This window comes from Tachysurus fulvidraco, chromosome 20 (assembly GCF_022655615.1).
Source record: "Tachysurus fulvidraco isolate hzauxx_2018 chromosome 20, HZAU_PFXX_2.0, whole genome shotgun sequence".
Classification (NCBI taxonomy): domain Eukaryota; kingdom Metazoa; phylum Chordata; class Actinopteri; order Siluriformes; family Bagridae; genus Tachysurus; species Tachysurus fulvidraco.
Genome location: NC_062537.1, coordinates 6,518,829 through 6,541,827, shown reverse-complemented (window position 1 = coordinate 6,541,827; position 22,999 = coordinate 6,518,829). Strand labels below are relative to the sequence as shown.

Genomic DNA, 22,999 nt, shown 5'->3' with positions numbered 1-22,999 from the left:
AAGAAGGGCTTCTGTACAGAAGGTGAGAACGGGGCTCAGGAAGATCAAGGTGAGGAAGGCTGTGGGTCCATCAGCTCCAGGCTCCTTATGACCTGTGCAGACCAGCTGTGTGGCATAGTCCCGTTCATGTTTGACCTGAGCCTGAAGCTGGGGAAGGTGCCACAGCTATGGAAAACATCCTGTGTGGTGCCTGTACCAAAACGCTGTGCCCAAAAGACTTTAGCACTGACCTCGCAACTGATGAAGACATTGGAGAGGCTGGTGCTCACTCATCTCTGACCTCTGGTGAGCCCAACAATTGATCCATTTCAGTTTGCCTACCAACCTGGCATTGGACTGGAAGACGCTGTCATCTTCCTCCTAAATCGGGCTATTTTGCACCTGGAAAAGGCTGGGAGCACAGTGAGAGCCATGTTTTTTGACTTCTCTTGTGCTTATAACACCATCCAACCTGTGCTCCTGAGGGATAAGATGGTGTACATGGGAGTGGACCATCATCTGTATGCCTGGATATTGGACTACCTTACAGACCGACCACAGTATGTGAGGACTCGTGACTGTGAGTCTGACATGGTTGTCTGCAACACTGGAGCCCCGCAGGGAATGGTTCTGGCCCCGTTCCTCTTCACCATCTACACTGCAGACCTCATGTTCAGCTCACCAACCTGTCACCTGCAGAAGTTCTCTGATGACTCTGCCATCGTCGGTCTGATCACAGATGATCATGACAGGGAGTACAGAGGACTGACCCAGAACTTTGTGGATTGGTGCCAACGGAGCTGCCTCCAGTTAAATGCGGGAAAAACCAATGAACTGGAGGTGAATTTCCATAGGCACAAACAAACATCATTATCCCCAGTGATCATTCAGGGAAAGGACATTGTGAGAGTGGACTCTTACAAGTACATGGTGTTCATCTGAACAGCAAACTGGACTGGACAGACAATACTGAGGGAATCTATAAGAAAGGACAGAGCAGACTCTTTCTGCTGAGGAGACTAAGGTCTTTTGGAGTGCAGGGAGAGCGACTGAAGACCTTTTTTGACTCTGTGGTGACCTCAGCCATATTCTATGGTGTGGTATGCTGGTGTGCTCCTTTCTCTCTACTGCAGAAAGGAAGAGACTGGACAAGCTGATCAGGGAGGCCAGCTCAGTCCTGGGGATTCCTCTGGACACTGTACAGGAGGTGGGAGAAAGGAGGATGGTAGCAAAACTTTACACTTTATAACCAAAGCTGCTCCCAGTGAACCAGTCAACAATTACACACTGATTACTGTTTAACTGCAATAATAACAATAACAAAGTATTTAAACAACACGTGCAATAACAGAAATTTAGAAAAACGTGCAATATTACCTGTGTGAGATATGTCTGTTAGCATAACTACTTACTCCTGGTCTATTTTTTCTTCTTTTTATTTATACATTGTGTTGTGTATATACTGTATATTATAGTATGTCTTATATATATATATATATATATATATATATATATATATATATATATATATATATATATATATATATATATATATATATATACAGTATTTGCAATTCTTTCTCTTTGCTGCTGTAACAGAGAAATTTCCCCATTGCGGCATGAATAAAGGTTTATCTTATCTTATCTTATCTTAACTTATCTTATCTCATCTAGAGTATTTTAAATTTTAAGTTAATCTTTTTAAAATGAATTTTAAACTTTAATAAACTTTTAACTTTGTATATATTCACTTTTTTATTTTTATTTTTTTCTTCTTCATTATTATTATTATTATTATTATATATTTATTTATTTTTCTCTCACTTCTGTTTTCATACTTCTGTAAAGCTGCTTTGAGACAATGGGAAATTGTTAAAAGCGCTATACAAATAAAATGAATTGAAATTAAATTAGTCCGGGGAAAATGGGAACAGGGCAATATGTCAGGTGGGACATGGAACTCATGGAGGGAATAAAAGCACATGAGACAGAAAAAAAAAACAATGGCTTAAAAACTAGTCCCATCAGATTAGTCCCAGCAGCTTCTGACAGCATGCTTCCACCAAGGTCTGTGCTTCATATTAGTATTTACTAATACTGATTGAGGGAGGATTGTGAGACTGCAAAGACTGTCCACTGGAGGACAGCCCGATTTTTGGTGCTTCATCCCTCCACAGTGCTTACATTGCTGATCTTTCACCTTTTAGGGGATCAGCTGCAGCATCTTGTTGAAAAAGAGAAAAGAAAATATAGAGAAGGATTATTAAATATCTGGCCAGCCTCTTCCATGAAGTCACTATAGTTGAGGACCTAGAAATGGGATGGCAGGACTTCTGCAACTTCTGATATTCTGTGTTGTGATTACATTTGCCTGAGAGTTTCATTAAACTTTTTCAGGGTTGTTCCATTGCCTGAAGGAGTTGAGGGAAAAGGCAATAGGCAAAGGGTTCTTTTTCTCCACAGTCAAATCTGAGAAGTGCTGCTGATGTCCTTCTGGGCCCAAATTAACCCATTCTAACTGGCTATCAAGCAGCAAACTGCTTGGTATTCCCAGTCAGCAGACCCTGGTTGCAAAGTTTCCTCTCACCTTTCAGGTGTGATAAAGATTTACATATATGAAATAGCTCATAGTACTTGTTTACCTTCGATACAAATAGAAAATACTGTGAAAAATACTAGTTTTACCACCAATCTTGGAATTTACCTCAGGCAGAATAACCCTTATTAACGCAAGAGATGTTGTGAAAAAATGTTTTCTCTTTCATAGTTGCTTAATTTCCCACAATGTTCTTTTTGTGCCTGAGACTTGGCACAGTGCTGGTGATTTATTTTCCTTTCAAACTTCTGGTTAAGGAAGTTTAACATTTAAATATTTAGTTTCATTTGTTTCCTACATGAGCACGGTGGCTTAGTGGTTAGCACGTTCGCCTCACACCTCCAGCTTTGGGGGTTCGATTCACGCCTCCGCCTTGTGTATGTGGAGTTTGCATGTTCTCCCCGTGCCTCGGGGGTTTCCTCCGGGTACTCCGGTATTCTCCCCTGGTCCAAAGAAATGCATGGTAGGTTGATTGGCATCTCTGGAAAATTGTCTGTAGTGTGTGTGTGTGTGTGTGAGTGAATGAGAGTGTGTGTGTGCCCTGTGATGGGTTGGCACTCCGTCCAGGGTGTATCCTGCCTTGATGCCCGATGACGCCTGAGATAGGCACAGGCTCCCCGTGACCCGAGGTAGTTCGGATAAGCGGTAGAAAATGAATGAGATGAGTGAGTGTTTCCTACACATTAGCTTGGAGACCTTGGTACCTGTTTTATGACATGGTTTTTCTGTATGTAATTATGAAACAGCATATATCTGATTTTTTTTTTTTAGTTTTGCTGCTTCCCTAATATATACCATGGATAATCCTTCTTAATTTCACAGCATATATGACATGATTGCCTTACTGAATAAAGATCAGAAGACCTAAAGTTTCTGACTGGCTCAAAAAAGAAAGAAAGCTTTTTTTTTCATGGCCTACTTGCTACTAGTCGAATAACAGTTGACTGTAAGATTTAGTATGTGTGTTTTTAAACACAAAATGAACTCTGACTTCCAGAGCTTTAAAATCTTCCTAAAAACCTTTATATTTTTCACAAACTTGGATGATGTTTAAAGCCTTTTTTGAATGCTCAAAGATTATGAAGCATTTGAAAATAAATGCATTGCTCATGGGAAACATTTTTAAATCCAATTTAAATACATACAGTATGTATGCTTCCACCAAACCATCCTGTAACACTCACAGTTGGATCTTCACACAGAGGAACTGACTTTCTACATTATCTCCTCTCCCTCTACCCCTCTTATTCTGGGGTTCCCCTGGCTTCAGCATCACAACCCTTTCCTTTTTTGACAGGACAAAGATCTCATACAATAGTCTCCCTTCTCCATGAACCACTGCCTGCAATACAATGATACTTGCCACTGCCTGACTCTCTATGTACATGGAAAGCCCAGAACCTCATGATCATATTAGAATTACCCAGAATTACACCTCAAATGAGTCTTCAGCAAGAACAGGCCACTAAATCCCCCCTGATTGGCCCTTAGTCTGCCTGATTGAACTGATAGCCATGCCATGGAGATTTATATAGAAGAAGCCCTGACAGTGGGGTACATTCAACCCTCCACATTACCTGCCTTCGCAAGGTTAATTCCAGGTTTCAAAGACATTTAAACCACATGCTCTGTTCTATGCAAAGTATTGCCAGTTCCACTGCATACCGAGCTGTTGTTATATTCCATTGTTAATTTTCTATGTGTATGACCTCTGCCTGTTTTCCCCGTTTTTTTCCTATTTATTGTTTGTGCGATTTGAATATTTTTGCCGCTGTGATTTGGATTGTCTGCACATGGATTCCCAACAACAAGTGTCTAGGTCATTACTTTATTGTGATCCGTGTTTGTTGATCATTATTTTGATCATTATTTGATTAATAATTATTATATGCTCACTATATACACACATCAAATAGTTATTATATACTATGGTTAACTTTGCAATTAGGACCATATTACTGTAATTGGTAAACCTGCAATTCTTGAGAACTTTCAATTACAATTGTAAAATCATAATTAACATAGTTTGGTGGAAGCCATGGTAAAACCATGAAACCATGATGATCATAGTTATCTATCTTTGACAGAAAGTCAATCATTATGGTTAAATATGCAAACCAGTTCATATAGCTATAGTTAACTGTGGTAATTATAATTTCACAATCACAATTGACTAATCTTATTACTCGGGGTGTATGTTGAAATTACTATTTTGCACCTCACCATGAAATTAAGGTCATGTTAATTTTTTCTTTATATCAGAGGTGTCTCATAATGACTCATGCCCGGATCTGCCTGAGATTCAGAATGGCTGGAAGACAACATCACACACTGCACTGGTGCGAGGGACACGAATCACTTATCAGTGTGACCCAGGCTATGACCTGGTAGGCAGAGAGACCCTGTCCTGTCAGCTGGACCTGAGCTGGAGCACCCAGCCTCCTTTCTGTGAGAAAAGTGAGTTAACCATCAGTTAGAGTCGTAAGTCCAGTATTCCAGTTTAATTAATTAATATTAGGATTCATTCCAGCTGTTTATTGTTTCATTGTTTTTTCATTCACAAGAGACCTAACAAAAGGTCTGTTGTGGGTGAAGTTATATCTAGATATACTGTAGGGTATGCACCTGCAGTCTGCCATACTTTTTCAGCATAAAGAGTAAAGACAATTATTATTGTTGCCATCGATTTAATGCCCCTTTCAGTAGAAGATAAATAAAAGTGAATTGTGTTCTAGTTATGGTGGAGTGCCCCAAACATAGAATAATGATAAAGGCAAAAAGCAAAACTATATAACATAGAACCCACAACTGGTTGTATTATGGCAGAGCATAACCAAGGAAGATGCCATTGTCTGTCTTTAGGTTTTTGTGAAATTGTAAAATGCTGTTTGTTGTCCATGTTGTGCATAGAAGAAATGGTTATTTGGAATTGCTTTTGTATAATGGCACAATGAGATATGTGGTGAGAATGATAAAAAAAAAAAAGTATCATTAAGCAATATTCTAAATGTGTTTTTCCCATAAATCTCTCAAGTAACATAATTCATACTATTTATTACTTGTCAATGACATGCATTTTTTAATGACCAAGGGAAAATGATGATGTTAAGGATGATTGCAGATTGGAGAGAAAAAATACACTCTTGTAAAATCAGTATGAAGTAGAACAAATCCATACTCTCTGTCCTTTTTCTGCTAGTTATGTATTGTACAGACCCAGGTCATGTTGAGAACTCTGTACGGACGCTTTCGGATCCCAAACTGTTGGTAGGAGCTACCATTCAGTACAGTTGCAATCTAGGCTACATACTGCAGGGTGGTGCCATTTTAACTTGCTACGGCCGTGAACCTGGAACTCCAGTATGGACATCTCACTTGCCACATTGCATCTGTAAGTTTCAATAACTCAGTTAAGAAGATTCTCTCCTACAAACTTTGATCTTGATCAATTTCTTTCACATTATCCTAGTGGAAGAGTCAGTGTCCTGCGAGAATCCTGGACTTCCTGAGAATGGTTATCAGATTCTGTATAAGCGGCAGTATCTGCCTGGCGAGTCCCTGAACTTCATGTGTTATCAGGGTTATGAGCTCATTGGTGAGATCACAATCAAGTGCATACTGGGGAATCCTTCCTTTTGGAGTGGTCCACTACCCATGTGTAGAGGTAATTCTTGTCATATTTAATAAATATATGTATTTGTATGTAAATATATGTAAATGTATTGTTAATACTTTTTCTTTTTTGCAAATGTAGCTAATCATGAATGCTCTGGCAACCACGCCTTAGAAGGTAAGCCTTGTTATTGTATTACTCTAACCTATAGCTTATAAGAGTTTAACCAGGTCCAGTTTTTAATTAAGCATGACAGTAAGATTATTAATGTTTTAAATGACCACTTTTAAGATCCATACAACTCCATAAACAAGTGCATTATTTCATAATTTCACAATAATAGTTGTGTAACATTGTCATGTTTATGTAAATGGCTGAATTAGTTGCATTTATGAATTCTTATTACTAATGTGTTCTACTTCTCTAGTGGCAGAAGCTACAGCAGATTCATCGCTGGATGGTGGAAGCATGGCTCTGGCGATATTCATATTAGTACTATTACTTTCTGTCTTTATTGGAGGCACCTATATCTATGTCAGAAGGTTAGCATACTTTAAAAGCTTGCCTAGAATACAGTGTATTTGCTTCTTCTAAGATTGTCTTCTACAAGGGGTAGAAGATACCACTGTAAGATACTTACACGTACATGCTTCACAAAATCTTTTCTTCCCTTTTTATCCGGCTCCTCTGGCTTCTCTTTGCCATCTTTATAATGGGACGATTGAAAAATATTATTCTTATTTATGGTTCTATAACATCTGGATACCAACTACATTAAAGAGAGTTAGGTTTAATGAAAGAACCCTCTTTGGACCGCTCAAACATCAGCAACTACCGACTTGTCTACAACAAGATCCTAACCAGTCCAGCTTTAAACCAGCACATTCCACACAAACTGCTCATGGCACTGAGAAGCCCCATGATGATAGATCATCCAAAATTCATCAGTCCTCATACTCCTAAACCTTTCAGCAGTATTCTTTACAGTAACAGGACTCTCTTGTCCAACCTCATTAGTGTTGGAATTTGTGCCACATTGGGTGATGTGTCCCTATCTAGGTTGGCCACATGAGGTGATATGTAGGTGATACACATCTGCTTCATGCAAACTCACCAATTACATTTACATTTTCATTTACAGCATTTGGCAGATGCCCTTATCCAGAGCGACATACATAAGTGCTTAAATCTCTATCATTTAATACATTAATGCTGGTTCACTAGTGTCACCACTGTGTCCCAAAGTACAATGTCGTCTTCTGTTCCCCCTCTATGTCTGATTTTTTGGTGAGGTCCCATTGAGCTTTCATACCTCTCTCAAACTTATCCTGTCCTTTCCTTCGCAGATATTTGTGTTTCTGCTCATATCTCAGAATAGATGGCAGCTCATCGAAAGGAAACATAATACCAGAAAACTAAACTGCTGTTCAATCCATATTATTGATTTTCCTTTGTCAGGAACTTATGATCTACAGGGACAAGTCTCAGATCCTTTTCTGTCCTTTTTGTCTCACATTGCTAATCTGAAACTCGCACTAATTTCTTCTTTACAAAATCAGAAGAATTCATCCATTCATCCTTCAATTTTGTAAAGTTCTCCCGTACCACCCCATTCCTACATTCCCTTCACTGGATTACTATGTCTGTATCTGTACAACCACATCCAGTTTAAAACACTGATACTTGCCTACAAAGCCAAAAATGTCACCCACTTATCACACCCCACACTGTACCATACTTCAATTCAGTTCAATTCAAGTTTATTTGTATAGCACTTTTTACAATAGATATTGTCTCAAAGCAGCTTTACAGTGCTTTCATACTCCCTCTGATTATCTAGCACTGTACAATCAGTCCCATGTTATGGCAACTAGATGGTGGAATCTTTCCCCAAATCTCCAAACAGCTAAAGCACTGCTCTTTAACTTTAACTGGTGAATTTAACTGGTTTCTGTGTTTTTCTTACTATATTACCTTCTTAATAGAGCTTTTCAGACAGATAGTTCTCAGATAATATCATAGTGAACCAGACTCAGAATATCGTCGCTGTCGGGCGGAATCCTCGTATCTCCAAAAGCATTATTTTTCAGGAAATTTAAAAAAAATGGCGTTTTTTTTTGAGTTATTAAACATTTGTTTATTATACCTTATATTGCTATCATACTGTTGTGTACCAACATTAACACATTTTCCCAAAGTCACGTTTTATCGGAGATACAAGGTTTATGACTTGGGAGCAGGTAGATACGAGATTATGCTGTCATTAAGAAGGGTATGGACACAGATGTCGCTGCTGCCAGCAGGGTTCAATAAAGTCTGCGGTCACGTTGAGCCTTTTGACAAGAGACAAGGTTTCAATAGTTAACCAAAGCCAATGACTGTAGTTACATACATCTTCCTAAACTCTATTTTAAAGGTTTAAGAGCTATAAGTGATGCAATACTTAATCTTGAGGAGAAATATGCCGAGAAGCTCTCCCGCGGAGTAAAGAAGAGGTGGAGTTACGAGATTTCTCAGACAGTTGAAGTGTCCGATGGAGTTAAGAGATTTGCGCTCAAGCTATTTTCAAGACTTTAGATTGGTTAATAACTTGTAAAAATAACAGACCCACATGGGGACTGACCAATAGCATCGATATGTGAAAAAATGTGAAATCGACAAAATTTGGACATACGAGGTTTCCACCCGACAGCGACAATATATTTATTGGTTTACTGACAGCAAGTGCATCTGAATAAAGGTGTCTTACCAAATGTCATAATCTAAATCTAAATGTCTTTCCATATGGGAAAATAGATGAGGTGATTATTTGGAAAGTTGCTGGTAAGCACATTTATGAAACTTAATGTTTGGGCTTTCTGTTTGAATGCCTATTTTATATTTTGTTATCCAGGTGTCATTCAAACCTGCGCTTGCCTCTCATGTACCCCCACCCATACAGACAGATCACTGTGGAGACTGAGTTTGACAATCCTTTATATGAGACTGGAGGGGTGAGTATAAAACTGAACATTCTTTAAACGGCATCTATATGACTAGCATGTTAACATTGTTTGAATCTGGGTATCTGTATGTCTGATTTTGTTTGCATAAATATCAGCTATTTGATGCAATTGTTATACTTTGCAGGACACAAGAGAATATGAAGTGTCAATATGAACAGACGTGTTGTGGAAGAATTCTCAAATGCAGAGGAAGCGATGTATATAGCTCCTGATAATTCCACTGCTACCCTACCTCCCAAACCTCCCAAATCTCCAAATCTATGGGATGCAATGCAGCCAAATAAGGTTACAGAGAAGGAGAGAGAAAGACAAGAAATAGGGAAGTGGCAATAAGGAAGAGGAAGGTGGTTATAATGAAGGGTGACAGTGTAATGGAGTTGTTGAGAAGGTGAAGAATTAAAAACGTGACTGGTTTTACTATCCAATATAAATATTATGCACTTACAGCAGGAGCTGTCTTTTGTGTGTGTGTGTGTGTGTGTGTGTGTGTGTGTGTGTGTGTGTGTGTGTGTGTGTGTGTGTGTGTGTGTGTGTGTGTGTGCGCGTGTGTATCTGTCTGTACTTTCACTTCCTGTATGTGATTTTAAGACTTTGTACCTAAAGTTTGTAGTGCAGGTTTGAAAGTAGTATTTTTCCCATGCAAGTGATGTCATACTACAACAGAGAACAAATAATGTATTTATTTTCATGCATATATGATTAATGTACATTTGGACAGAATAGAAATGAAACAATAGAAATAATATCATTGGTAGATTGTATAACTTTCGTAATAAACTTGTGTTCTTTATGAAAGCTTTGCCACGAATGTGCATTTTTTTCAGTCACACCTCTGTTTCCTGTTAATTCAAAATTGACTGCGTGTTGCAACACGAAAAACAAAAGTGCCTCGTTTCTCCTACACACTTACTTCCTGAAGCTGCTTGTATTTAACTGAGCGGGTATTTTTCACATGTTGCCTTCTGTGCTTTTTATCAGAAAAATGGTTGAGGAAAGGATTACTTTCTGAAGATGAGGAATGTAGTTGCTGTTAGTACACAATGCCAGATTTCTCTCTAGAGTAAGTTGCTAAAATTTCTTTGCCTCTACTAGGAATGTTAAAAATACAGTTTGTGTGACTAGTGGTGTCCCGGTATAAAATATGATTAGAACCGGACTGCTCATAAGTAGTACTTTTGCTTTTTGTCTCTTGTACTATATATGTTTAAAAGAATTCAAAAACATAATCAAGTGTCCTTATCATGCAAGAAATAAAGTAGCTTATTAAATTTAGGTTTCAGGAAGTAGGTTAGCTGACAGGTTAGAAGTACAAACATTTGTCACATCCTGCTTATAGACATCAACTACATATTTTTCCTAATACTCTTACTCATTACTAAACTTCAAGCATCTTTCTGGTGATGGTACACTTGTAATGTAGGTCATGCAAATGGGCAGTGTTTGTGTTTTAAATTTTTTACTATGACAATCAGGGTACAGTATTTTTAGTACTGTATTTAGCTTTGCTACACACAGAAATGCAGTAACAAAGCGTTTTGCTAACAAATTTGATCTGGCTTGTTCTGGGGCCTGGAAACATTTTCAAAGCAAAAAGAGTATATTCTATAGACCTAGTTTATCTGAGTGTACTGTAACTGATTGTAATAAAGGAAGCCGGGTAAGTTTGTAAAAACAAATTACCACTTCTGCTGTCTGTTGGCTTTTTTGAATATAGTGGCCATCTGACTGAGTGATGCGGGTGTCTATTCGACGGGGATTCATACTGCTTTTGTGTCTCTTTGGAGTGTATGCTAGTGTGAAAGCACTGTACAACATGCTTATGTGCCAAAGTGGATATCCTCATAAGCTAGGAGTGTCAATACTAGTTAAGGGCAGCAATCAGACACTGTATCACTATAGCCAGAACTCACCAATGGTGTTTGTTGGTGGAGTACCTCGCTCAGGCACCACACTAATGCGTGCCATGCTTGATGCCCACCCGGATATCCGCTGTGGAGAGGAGACCCGTATAATCCCCCGGATTCTGTCTGCACGCCATGGCTGGAGGAGGTCGGCAGAAGACCGCTTATTCCTAAATGAGGAGGGGACCACCCAGGAGATGCTGGACTCAGCCACAGCTGCATTCTTGCTCGAGGTCATTGCTCGTCATGGTGAACCTGCACCAATGCTCTGCAATAAGGATCCGTTTACACTAAAAAGCTCCATCTACCTCTCTAAATTATTTCCCAAGTAAGTGGTCTGGTAAAAAGCTATACAGTATCTTAAACAGATTTACAAAAATATGTTTGTCATAGATTAGCCTGTCAATTTCTTTTTCAAACACTTTAAATGAGCCATTTTCCTGATTTAAGGATTTCCACTTATTTATCCACCATATTCACTCTTACCAGTTTTCTTATGCTATGATTTCAGCTCAAAGTTTCTTCTTATGGTACGTGATGGGCGGGCCTCAGTACACTCTATGATTTCAAGACAAGTTACAATTGCTGGTTTTAACCTTTCCAGCTACAGAGACTGCCTAAACAAGTGGAGCCAAGCAATAGAGGTCATGTTATTTCAGTGCACACTTGTAGGTTCCACACGCTGCCTGACCATACGCTATGAAAATTTGGTCCTGCAGCCACGTACCACCATGGAGCAAGTGCTGGAGTTCCTGAATGTACCATGGTATGAAGGGGTACTTCACCATGAGAAAGCTATTGGACAGCCTGGAGGAGTTTCATTATCTCGGTCAGTCTATTTGTTGAAAGGAATACTTTAAGAGCCCATTACTAAATAATGGGCCCAATTTAAATTTTGTGTTACTTATGATGCAGTATATAACTGCAACTCTTTTTTATCATTGTCACTATTTTATTTCTGTGTTTTACAGAATTGAGCGCTCTACTGACCAGGTCATCAAACCAGTTAACCTAGAGGCGCTCTCTCGCTGGGTAGGCCACATTCCAGATGATGTGCTAAAAGATATGAGAAATATTGCTCCAATGCTTAACAAGCTGGGCTATGACCCCACTGCCAATCCCCCAGACTATGGCCAACCAGATCCTGAAGTGATTCTTAATACAGAAAGGGTATGTTAAATATGTGAACTCACTTAAATGCTTTTTCCATAGCTCACATTTGTTACTGTAACTTTCTTTTCTAACATACCTGCAGTGCAATCAGAAAGTATTCACAGGGGCATGGTGGCTTAGTGGTTAGCACGTTTGCCTCACACCTCCAGGGTCGGGGATTCGATTCCCGCCTCCACCTTGTGTGTGTGGAGTTTGCATGTTCTCCCCGTGCCTCGAGGGTTTCCTCCGGGTACTCCGGTATTCTCCCCTGGTCCAAAGACATGCATGGTAGGTTGATTGGCATCTTTGGAAAATTGTCCGTAACGTGTGTGTGTGAGTGAATGAGAGTGTGTGTGCCCTGCGATGGGTTGGCGCTCCATCCAGGATGTATCCTGCCTCGATGCCGGATGACGCCTGAGAGGTTCAGATAAGCGGTAGAAAATGAATGAATGAATTAATTAATGAATGAAATATCACATGTTCATAAGTATTCAGACCCTTCAGACAACACTAGAAATTTAGAGATGGGACAAAATTTCAGAAAAACACCCTCCACCAATCTGGGCTTTGGCAGAGAGGCCAGACGGAAGTTTCTCCTCAGTGCAAAACACATGAAAGCCTGCTTGGAGTTTGCAAAAATGCACCTGAAGGACTACAGTATCATACTATGAGGAACAAGATTCTCTGATCTGATTAAACCGATATTTAACTGTTTTGCCTCAATTCTAAACATTATATCTAAAGAAAACCAGGCATCACTCATCACCTGCTCAATATCATCCGAACAGTGAAGCATGGTGATGGCAGCATCATACTGTGGGGTTGTGTTTTAGCAGTATGGACTAGAAGACTGTTCAGGGTTGAGAAAAATCTGAATGGGGCAAAATACAGAGATATCCTCAATATAAAAAAACTGTTTCACAGCGCCCAGGAGCTAAGACCGGGCCAAAGGTTCACTTTAAGCAGTTTTTTTTTTTCAAATTCACAGTTTTTTCTTTTTAATAAATTTACAGACATTTCTATAGACAATTAATGAAAGTGAAAGGAGGCCTGAATACTATCTGAATGCACTGTATACAAGTTGGTGATCACAATTAAGTTGTAAACAGCACAATTCTCTTGCCTCATTTTACAGGTACTCAGGGGAGATTTTAAGCCTCCAGCAAGTTTAAAAAGACTGTCACAAGAAAGTATGACATGAGAATATCTGCATACTGTATATCTGGTCCTTTTGAAAATTATAATAAAGTGTATTTTAAAACATATATCATTACAATAACACCTGTGCAATTATGCTACCATGTTGGAATCATTTATTTTTATTATTATTATTTTATTAGTTTGTATTTTAAACTACACAACTGTACTGTGAATTTTTTTCAAAAAAATTTCAAGTTTCCTTTTTTTAAAAACAGTATTAAACCAATAGATTTAGTCACAATTTAAGAATTGAAATTGTGCAATAATAACAATGAACTGAAGGAGCAAACAGTATTTACTGTGCTGCAGCAAACAACATATTGTTTAAAATACAACAGTTAACCCATTTTGGCTTTCCTTAGCTTTAGCTAACTTGGTGAACCTGCAGAAAAATTTGGTTCAACTTTTAATAGCAGAAAAGGGTCATCATCTGCATCTGCTTCAGGTTTGGACATCTCAGGGAGCTTGCCACTAGTCCATCCTTTTGCTACTGTATTTTGACTGGTTAGAAATTTGTTACTAAATCTCTCTTCCACGTGGGTGTCATTATTGTCACCGTTTAATGGGAGGTGAATTATTAGGTTAAATATTACCCTCAATTGTCAATAATCTGGCAGCAACCTAAGTGATCAGGATTAAATCAAGACTAAGACTTATCTGTATTTAAATTACTGTTATTTGCATTTCATCAAGTTTTATTTCTAAAAGTATTCATTTTTGGATTATGGTCCAAATTGTACTGTACTGATGTAATATGAAGTAAAACAGATTTTTGCACTCAGATACTTTTATAGACTACGGTTGTACTTCCATAATTTATTTCAAAGGCAGACATGAATTAAATGCAGACAGGATCATCATTTATTAAAAGGTCTATGACCAACATTTAAGAAGGAAAGTAATATGAGGATTCATATATAATAATTAATGCATTGTAATTCTATATACTCAAATTGTAAACATGTTTATATAAATGCAGGGTAATATGATATTAAAATATGATTGTACCTTATTGCAATGAAAATCTTCTGAAATTATTTATATCGGTTTAATTTTTTTTTTAAAAATCACAAAACCTGTGTGTATGTGTATACTTTTTATATCCTTTACAAACACAGACAAACACAAACACTTTCAGGTAAAGTTTGCAAAAACTATCTTCATTGGGAAATGTGAGCTCAGTTATTTTGGATGAATGTTGACAGGATGATTAGAGTATTTCGAGAACTGCTGATATCCTAGAAATTTTACATACAAGTTCAAAATAAATATAGTTGAGCTTTGAATAAAAAAAAAAAAAAAAGCTTGAAAGTGTTACCTGATATCATAAAGTTTAACAAAAGAAAAAAGAAAACCCTACAAACAAAAGTCAATGACACTGTTTAAAGAAAGGTGCATCGGTCAAGAACAGGTGGAGGTAGGATCATAGCTTGGGCTGCATGACTGTTTCCGGAACAGGTTCAATAATCTTTATTGATTAGGACACTCATGATGGTAGCAACAGAATGTATTTATCGAGATATGGAACCAATCTCATGGCAGGCCCAAGTGAAACAGATTTTTGGAAGTTGAGCCACAATGCAGGCTAAATCATGATACAGGGCCCCTAAAGCAGAAAAAAGGTTAAGGAAAGCTCCTTAAACTTTTTTCTGCTTTAGGGGCCCTGTATCATGATTTCTTAAAGGCCCAAAACAAACATCAGTGTAACAATGTTCCACCAGTAAGGGGACTATTTTGCATTACAAATTATGTTGTAAATGTATTAAATGGCCACAGCGCTAGTGTGCACAACACAGTCCTGTCTGCTTGCCGGCTCATTTCTTTAGCTCTGCACTTTTTGTATGTACAAATCATCTTAATAGTGGCATGTTTAAATGCAAGACTTGTCAGAATTGTTGACAAGTCTAGTTTATGTTTATATTTACTTGGAACAACAACTAGACAACAATGACCATCATTGGCACTGGATAAATAAAACCAGATCTCCATATAAACTTTATAGATTTGCATGCAACAGATTAAGACTGACATGCTCACTCATCATGATTCAAATGTTATCCTACAATTGAGCAGCATACGGTTGTCCTTGCATACGTTTGGTAAATATGTCACTTCACTTGAAGTCATGACAATCAGGACAATCAATAAACAATGCCAAAGTTGATCAGATTTTAATACTTGACCAAATTGCCACTGACCTAATAAATGGACTACTCAATGAAACAAGATCTCATTTTCATTTTTTGTACAAGATTCTTGAAACAAAATCTAAAAAAACAAAAAACAAACTCATAATAAGAATAATCAAACTAAATATTTTGGTTTATGGCTCGATTCTAAACATTTTTTTAAACCTTACATTGATTACCTCCTTTGCAAAATAAAATGTAGAACTAGTGTGCTATATCGATCTAAATACTAAATCTATATACCTTCATCGAGCTTTACACTTGTCTTACAGCTTGTATTACCATTTTTGGGCTATTTTAACACATTTAAACATTAAAAGTGTTGATGTGTCTATACAGCGTTCAATAATCGCTGGGTTGATGTGTCCATACAGCGTTGGAAGTTTATTTAAAACTCATCACTGTATAATTTATAACTCACTTAAATGGTCTCCATTTAACATGAGAAGATATGTGTGGAACATTGATAAAATTGATCTTTAAATATATATGTGGCAATCAGAGTCAAATGCTTTATTAATCCCATAGGGCAATTCATTTTTACCGTCTACCCATCCATAGAACAGAATGAATAAAATTTAAATTAAAACATAATCAGCAGCAACTGGACATAGTACATTAATATCAGCATGAAGGGAACACATGCACAGATCAATGGGTTGCAAAATAAACAACAATTTGCTGTGTGAAAAGGTCAGCATTTAGAAGCTTGGTAATAGAAGAAATAAAGGAATTAGCATATCTTCGAGTTCAATAGAAAGTATGTGGCCCACTTGACGGACACTTTGCCTTTCACCGACAACCCATTGTGCCAGTACACAAATGAAAGGGTTAAAAAAAACTTGATAAAAGTTTGATTAAAGTTTGATTTTTTATTTGGCAAGGTAGCTGCCTTCCTAGGGGAGGAGATCCTGTGTTTATTTAATGATATTGATATTGTCAAGTTACAAGAACCTGCTGTATTCTATCTCTTAGAAAGTTAGAAAAAAAAATGATGATATCTTGAACTCAGAAGTTAAACACTCAAGGCTACATGTTGTCTTCAAAGTCTTGCATGTGAGTTGAGTTGTTCAAGATAATTTCATCTCTTTTCAAAGCATTTCATTACCAGACAGCTCAGAACAGACAGATGTTCTCTGGGGTTTTTGGATTGGAAACTTTTCATACAGTAGGCATCTCACTGCTTCCTACACACAGTTAAACAAGAGTGGAGCAGGCCTCACTGAGCTGGTCCATAAAATATTATTTTCATGTTTACTGGTTAAAAATAAAAAAAAATAATTTTGATTGACTAGAATTTATGCGGTAAAAGTAAACATTACGATGTCATTTGTTAAATTTTATTGATAAAATCTTGGAATGGAAACATGGCTATGGCTTTAGAAATTTTATTTTATAATTTGGTAGCAATATCACGGACCTGGCAACGCAGTTTAAAAGTCATCATATTTATGTGTAGCGATTCATTAAGAAATGTTCTTTTCTTAAGTAGTATATTGTTTATGCATTTGAATGCTTTAGTCGTTTATTGTTATATTTTTAACCTTATATTATATTGTCGTATATATTAATACACTTGGCTGCTTTTATTCTGCTTATTCGCTATCAATCTGGCAACACAGCTGATGAGTGGAATATCTATTGTTTATTTCTTGCTTTTTTTATGATGTCTCGTGACGTTACTCGGGTCGTTTCTTCTATTGCTAACAACTCTCAGTGGTAAATTAATTGTTAGGCACTTGTTACGATATATATATTGTTTGGTAGCTACGATGGCTGTTGAGGATGAAGTCAGATGCCGCATTTCCACTTAACCTTGTTTACCAAATACGCCAATGGCTAGGCAGGTCCGTCATCTTGCGGCGGTTTGCGGTACTACAACAACACTTTACATTTTTAACGCAAAATTGAGATTATATTTACGCCCTAATTAGCGAATATGATGCCCATTAAAGTTAGTTTTTATGAATAGTTTAGGGATGACACGACATGGTAGATTTACACTGTACATACATATACGTCTGTCTGTGTTATAAAACTTTTATATAGTGTGGCATTAGGAAATATATATTTTTATTTTATATACACACACGTGTGAAAAAGTGTTTTCCCCCCTTCATGATTTTTTTGCACGTTTGTCACACTTTAATGTTTCAGATCAAACAAATTTAAATATTAGTCAGAGACAGGTGCGGTTCTAGGATTTCATCATAGGGGGTTTAGCCCTCAGTGAGAATTTAAAACAAGAAGAGTTTTACATATTACATGACTACATAGTAAGCCAAAAGTTATGGTATTATTTAAAATATGTGCATTCTCTACGAACGGTGTGCCCATTAATAAAAAATATTCACAAGACAAAGACCAAATCAATAAATGTTATTTTTATTTAGTATTGAATGGATTGTTTGCATTAATATTTTGTTTGTGCTATCAACTCTGGTCAACTTTTGTCTCGTCAGACCACAGAGTATTTTCCCAAAAGTCTTGGGGATCTTTTGGTTTACTTCACTTTGTCAGTCAGGTCTAATTTAAGTGATTTCTTGATTGTGAACAGGTTTGGCAGTAATCAGGCCTGGGTGTGGCTAGAGAAATTTAACTCAGGGATGATGAACCACAGGTAAGGTATGTTTTAATGGGCGGGCAAACACTTTTTCACACACGGCCATGTGGATTTGTATTTCGTTTTCCCTTAATAATAAAAACCTTCCTTTAAAAACTGCATGTTGTGTTTACTTGTGTTATCTTTGACTAATATTTAAATTTGTTTGATGATCTGAAACATTAAAAAAATCAGGAAGGGGTGAAGACTTTTGCACCATTGTCTTAAACATGTGATCTTTATGAAAATTCTGTCAATGATACTCTACTATCATTGATGCTCAATGATTCTATACTTTCATAGTAACTATGAAAAATATGTTTGTTTAAATTGTTTAATAAACTTAAACAATTTAAACAAACAATATATATTTTTCATAGTTACTATGAAAGTATAGAATCATTGAGCATCATTGACATTTAGTTAAACTAGTGTGCAATAGTCTGTTTACGATGGTTAAATGAATAAAGTAATGGATTGTTCAGCACTTTATGTACAATTTCCTTGAGAAGTTGTAACAATAGTGACCAGTAGGTGTCATGTCATAACTGGTGTCCTTGAATCTAGTTAGTTTAATTCAAAAGACAAGCTTAAAGCCTCCCTTTAAGATAAACAATGTATACAGATACACTGTAGAAAATAAACTGTACTTCAGTGATTAAGTTATTTCAGAGTCTTTTTCCAGCTGTATTTTCCACTATTCTTGTAAGGCAAAGTTGAGTGCTAGTGACTGGAAAGTCCAGAGCTATACCTATTTTGAGGAACATGGGCATTGCCACATCTACTGGAAACATATGCAGACCTTCCCAGGTTCCTTCATAGACACTCCACAGTACATCTCCAATTTACCTGTCCAGGAGTCTTTACACACAAAATGCGGAAAAGCCAGGGTAAAACCTTCTGATGACATGGTAGTATAATAATAATAATAATAATAATAAGAAGAAGAAGAAGAAGAAGAAGACAAAGAAGAAGAAGAAAAGAAAAGAAGCAAACTATATAATGTTATATAGACTAATACAAACATGGGCGCACAATATTATTTTATTACTTCATTTATTGATGTTTCAAATTGTCAATTCAGATTTTAGAAATCGACAATTTTAAACCATTCACATTTTGGAGTTTTAAAAACTCAGTTATTTAAAACCTCTCATGTAAGCCTTCTAATCTACTTAAAGGTCTATTTTATGTATGTGTTCTTATAGATCAGTACATACTATTGAATGTAATTATTAGCAAATAAATAATAAAAATAGGAAAAAAACACCTGCATGTGAAACTATTAGCAAGGCTTTTCTTTTTAGTATAATGCTTTAAAATACTGTATTTTCATATATGTGTCACCATGGTTTAATCACAGCAAAGTGAAGGTTAACTAATGTCTAAGAATAACAGTGTGAATTCATTCATTCATTTTCTACCGCTTATCCGAACTACCTCGGGTCACGGGGAGCCTGGGTCTATCTCAGGCGTCATCGGGCCTCATACACACTCTCATTCACTCACGCAATCACACACTACGGACAATTTTCCAGAGATGCCAATCAACCTACCTTGCATGTCTTTGGAAACCGAAGTACGCAGAGGAAACCCCCGAGGCACTGGGAGAACATGCAAACTCCACACACACAAGACTGAGGCACAATTTCAACTATAGGATCAGAATTTGAGCTTTCATTTCCTGATACTTACATCTACACGTGCATAACAAGTACCAGATTTGTGTAGGGAATGAGGAAGTTGGTGGCATGCTTGAAGCAACTATAAAGTGCTCTTTATTCTTAGCTTTTTTTTTCATGGGTTTTATTCTTAACACATATATGCACACACACACACACTGGACTCTGGATCACTGTCAATTTGCAACCTGGGCGTTAAGCAGGTCCTGGATGTACTGCTCCTCTCAGCGGAGTTGGAGGAGTGCCAGGTGCTGGGTCTTGTGGTGACTGGCAAGAGACATAACACTGTCAATTTGCAACCTGGGCGTTAAGCAGGTCCTGGATGTACTGCTCCTCTCAGCGGAGTTGGAGGAGTGCCAGGTGCTGGGTCTTGTGGTGACTGGCAAGAGACATAACACTTCGTCAGTGGTGAAGACTTCATGATGGCATCTCTGCCTTAATTGCCAAGGTTTCTACACCAGTGTAACATGTATGTAGGTGTATGTAGGCAATGAGGAAGCCGAAGGAAGGTTTAAATCTCTCGTATATGCATTATTCTTTACTTTCACTTTTCAGCTGTTTTATTTTAAAGAGAGAGACACACTCACACACACTCAACTCTGAGCTGGTTGTCTCGTTCTTTCTCAAGGTGTTTATTTTTGGCACAGATTACCTCAAAACAAAACAAATGTTAGTTCAATTCCCTTTAGATGTGCCACCCTTACCACTCAACTTCTCTCGGTTCCACCCTTCATGCACAAACCAGCATATTTGCATAGCCCTGCTTAACAACTACAGCATTGAACACCTTAGAACGTCATACTTTTGCTGGCTAACCAACAATTTTTGTGTTAGCAAAATACAGTCTTAAAGTAATTTAAAATAAATAAGACTTTGTAATGAAGGTTGCATATCCCTTCTTTGCAATAACTAAATCGAACAACGAAACTCAATTTCTCTTGCAGGTTTCTCCTATTTAGAATGGATGTACTCGGTAAAATGGCAGAGAGAAATTTCTAAAGACTTCTGAATTCATTCTACTACATCATCCATAAAGATTATTGAGCCCTAGCAGAAGCAAGCAATGTAATGGCATGAGCTGATATCTTGGAGATCATGAGGAGATTCCTTCTTTCTCCACACTTTCCATCACTTGGAAAGAGGTTCATTTGAATTCCATTCTGGCCATATAATTCTTTCTGCTGATTAGTGGTTTGCATCTTGTAGTATGTCCTCTATATTTCTGGTCTCAAAGTCTTCAATAATTTGTGGATTTTGTTAACTTACCCGCTGCCCCATGGAGGTCACTTGTTGACGTCTCTGACGATTGTGTTTGGGTTTTTCTTCACAGCTCTCACATTATTTCTGTCATTAACTGCTTTTATTTTCCTTTCCTGGCACTAGTGTTGGTATTGTACACCAGTGATTTCTTTGTTTTTCAGGACAAATTCTAGTATAGCTATGCCCAGTGTTTATGCAGTGGCCCTGATTGTGTTTCCATCTTTTTTTTAGTCTAAAAATGGCTTGTTCCTCTCCCAAAAGACTTCATGAAGGTTAATCCTTTTTAAGAACAAATGTAAACTTCACAGGTAAAACCTAGATCTCCAAGACTAGACATTCAGAAGTATTAATTGATCAAACAATCAACCTAACTGGACACACCTGAGCAACAAAAAGTCCTTTCAGTGAGATGTCTCAAACAAGATGGATTCAAACAAAGCATTTTACACATCTAGATGTGATAGCTTAGTGGTTAAGATGCTGGACTTAAGATTGGAAGATTGTGAGTTCAAATCCCAGTTCACCAAGCTGCCACTGCTGGGCCCCTGAGCAAGGCCCTTAACCCTCAATTGCTTAATTGTATAAGTTGAAAAATTCTAAGTTGCTCTGGATAAGGGTATCTACTAAATGCCAGAAATGTAAATCTCAAAAAAAAATAATCTAATTTGAATCTTAGACACAAATGTCTTCAGTGTACAGCAACAAACGTATGTATTAATGTACAAGCATTAGAATACAAGGAGGACATTTGAAAATAACATTAAAATTCTTTCTGACTGCCCTGTAACAATGACCACTGGTGAGAGATTTGAAGCTAATCAAATCTTGTTGCTTGTCACAGGACACAATGTCTGCACTAGTCTGCACTAAATATTCACAAAGTCAGAGTCAGGTACCGTAACAGGAGTTTTTTGGTCAGTGTCTGTCTGCACATGGGGAATACCACAAAGTATATACTGTTCAGATGTTCCAATTTAAATCATGTAGAATAGAGACTCAATCCCAATTATAAGGACAGCAATTGTATTCACAAAAGATATATCTGATGTTGAGAAGAATTTTAACCAAATTGAAATGAGGGTTCATAAAGCATAGAGGTGAGCATAGAGATGGCTTGAGCTATTTTTCCTACAGTGGTTCTGGTAAGATTGTCTTCGTTGGTGATATTATTACCTCAGATTTGTACAGAGATAAACTTTTTTTGTATGCAAACTTGCAGAAATCACTGAAGAAATTATTCAAGCAATAGACATGGATTTTTTTTTTTTTTATCAACATAATCCAAAGAATACAAACCACTTCTGGAATGGACAGAACATAATCTTATGATGAATGGCCATTTTAAAGACCTGACCTAATACCAATAATATATATTTGGAGGATTTAGGTGACCAGAAACTGGTCCATACAAATATTTTGACTGCACCTTCCTATCAAAACATTGTACATCCAGCTCTGCAATTGTGTCATATAATGGGCAAAATGAGACATTCTTCAGGCACACAGTTCTTGCTTGATCAGGAAAGCATTTAACAAATAAAAAAATTCCCTTGTGCTCCAGCATCACAATCTCACAACTGCTGCCTATGTCCAATTCCCAGACAGGAAACCAACCCAGCTACTTAGGTTAACTCCCAGTGACTCTTCCAAGCCTCGCGAGGGTTGCATCAGGAAGGCCATCTGGAATAAAACAATATCCAGATCTGATGATCCGCTGTTGAAAACCTGAACAGGGAATAGCCGAAGGACAACAAGTATTGCAGACAAATAAATTATTAAAAAACATTTTTTGGGGGTGAGGGTTAGACATAAAAGAAGCA

The 22,999-nt window shown here is 37.3% G+C and overlaps 2 protein-coding genes across 2 annotated transcripts in view; both read left to right on the top strand.

Annotated features, from left to right (window-relative positions):
• Nucleotides 1-9,920, top strand: part of LOC113638436 (seizure 6-like protein) — a 47,169-nt gene extending 37,249 nt beyond the window's left edge. Inside the window, exons 11-17 of the mRNA XM_027139628.2 lie at nucleotides 4,838-5,032; nucleotides 5,775-5,966; nucleotides 6,045-6,239; nucleotides 6,330-6,365; nucleotides 6,616-6,730; nucleotides 9,082-9,181; nucleotides 9,318-9,920. Of these exons, the coding sequence (XP_026995429.2) occupies nucleotides 4,838-5,032; nucleotides 5,775-5,966; nucleotides 6,045-6,239; nucleotides 6,330-6,365; nucleotides 6,616-6,730; nucleotides 9,082-9,181; nucleotides 9,318-9,347 (863 nt within the window). The 3' untranslated portion in view covers nucleotides 9,348-9,920. The remainder of the gene's footprint in view (nucleotides 1-4,837; nucleotides 5,033-5,774; nucleotides 5,967-6,044; nucleotides 6,240-6,329; nucleotides 6,366-6,615; nucleotides 6,731-9,081; nucleotides 9,182-9,317) is intronic.
• Nucleotides 9,921-10,101: 181 nt separating this feature from the next.
• tpst2 (tyrosylprotein sulfotransferase 2) lies at nucleotides 10,102-14,458 on the top strand. Its single transcript, XM_027139630.2, has 5 exons — nucleotides 10,102-10,253; nucleotides 10,908-11,422; nucleotides 11,606-11,923; nucleotides 12,066-12,264; nucleotides 13,382-14,458. Exons 2-5 carry the CDS (start codon nucleotides 10,926-10,928, stop codon nucleotides 13,445-13,447), a joined length of 1,080 nt encoding a protein of 359 aa, XP_026995431.1. The 5' UTR covers nucleotides 10,102-10,253; nucleotides 10,908-10,925; the 3' UTR covers nucleotides 13,448-14,458.
• The last annotated feature ends 8,541 nt before the right edge of the window (nucleotides 14,459-22,999 follow it).

What these genes read in the sequence shown, in the direction of transcription:
- tpst2 (XM_027139630.2), top strand. Translation starts at nt 10,926, where the DNA reads ATGCGGGTGTCTATTCGACGGGGATTCATACTGCTTTTGTGTCTCTTT. An exon ending in CTCTCTAAATTATTTCCCAA is followed by an intron (nt 11,423 to 11,605) that starts GTAAGTGGTCTG and finishes CTATGATTTCAG; the next exon opens with CTCAAAGTTTCTTCTTATGG. An exon ending in GGAGGAGTTTCATTATCTCG is followed by an intron (nt 11,924 to 12,065) that starts GTCAGTCTATTT and finishes TGTGTTTTACAG; the next exon opens with AATTGAGCGCTCTACTGACC.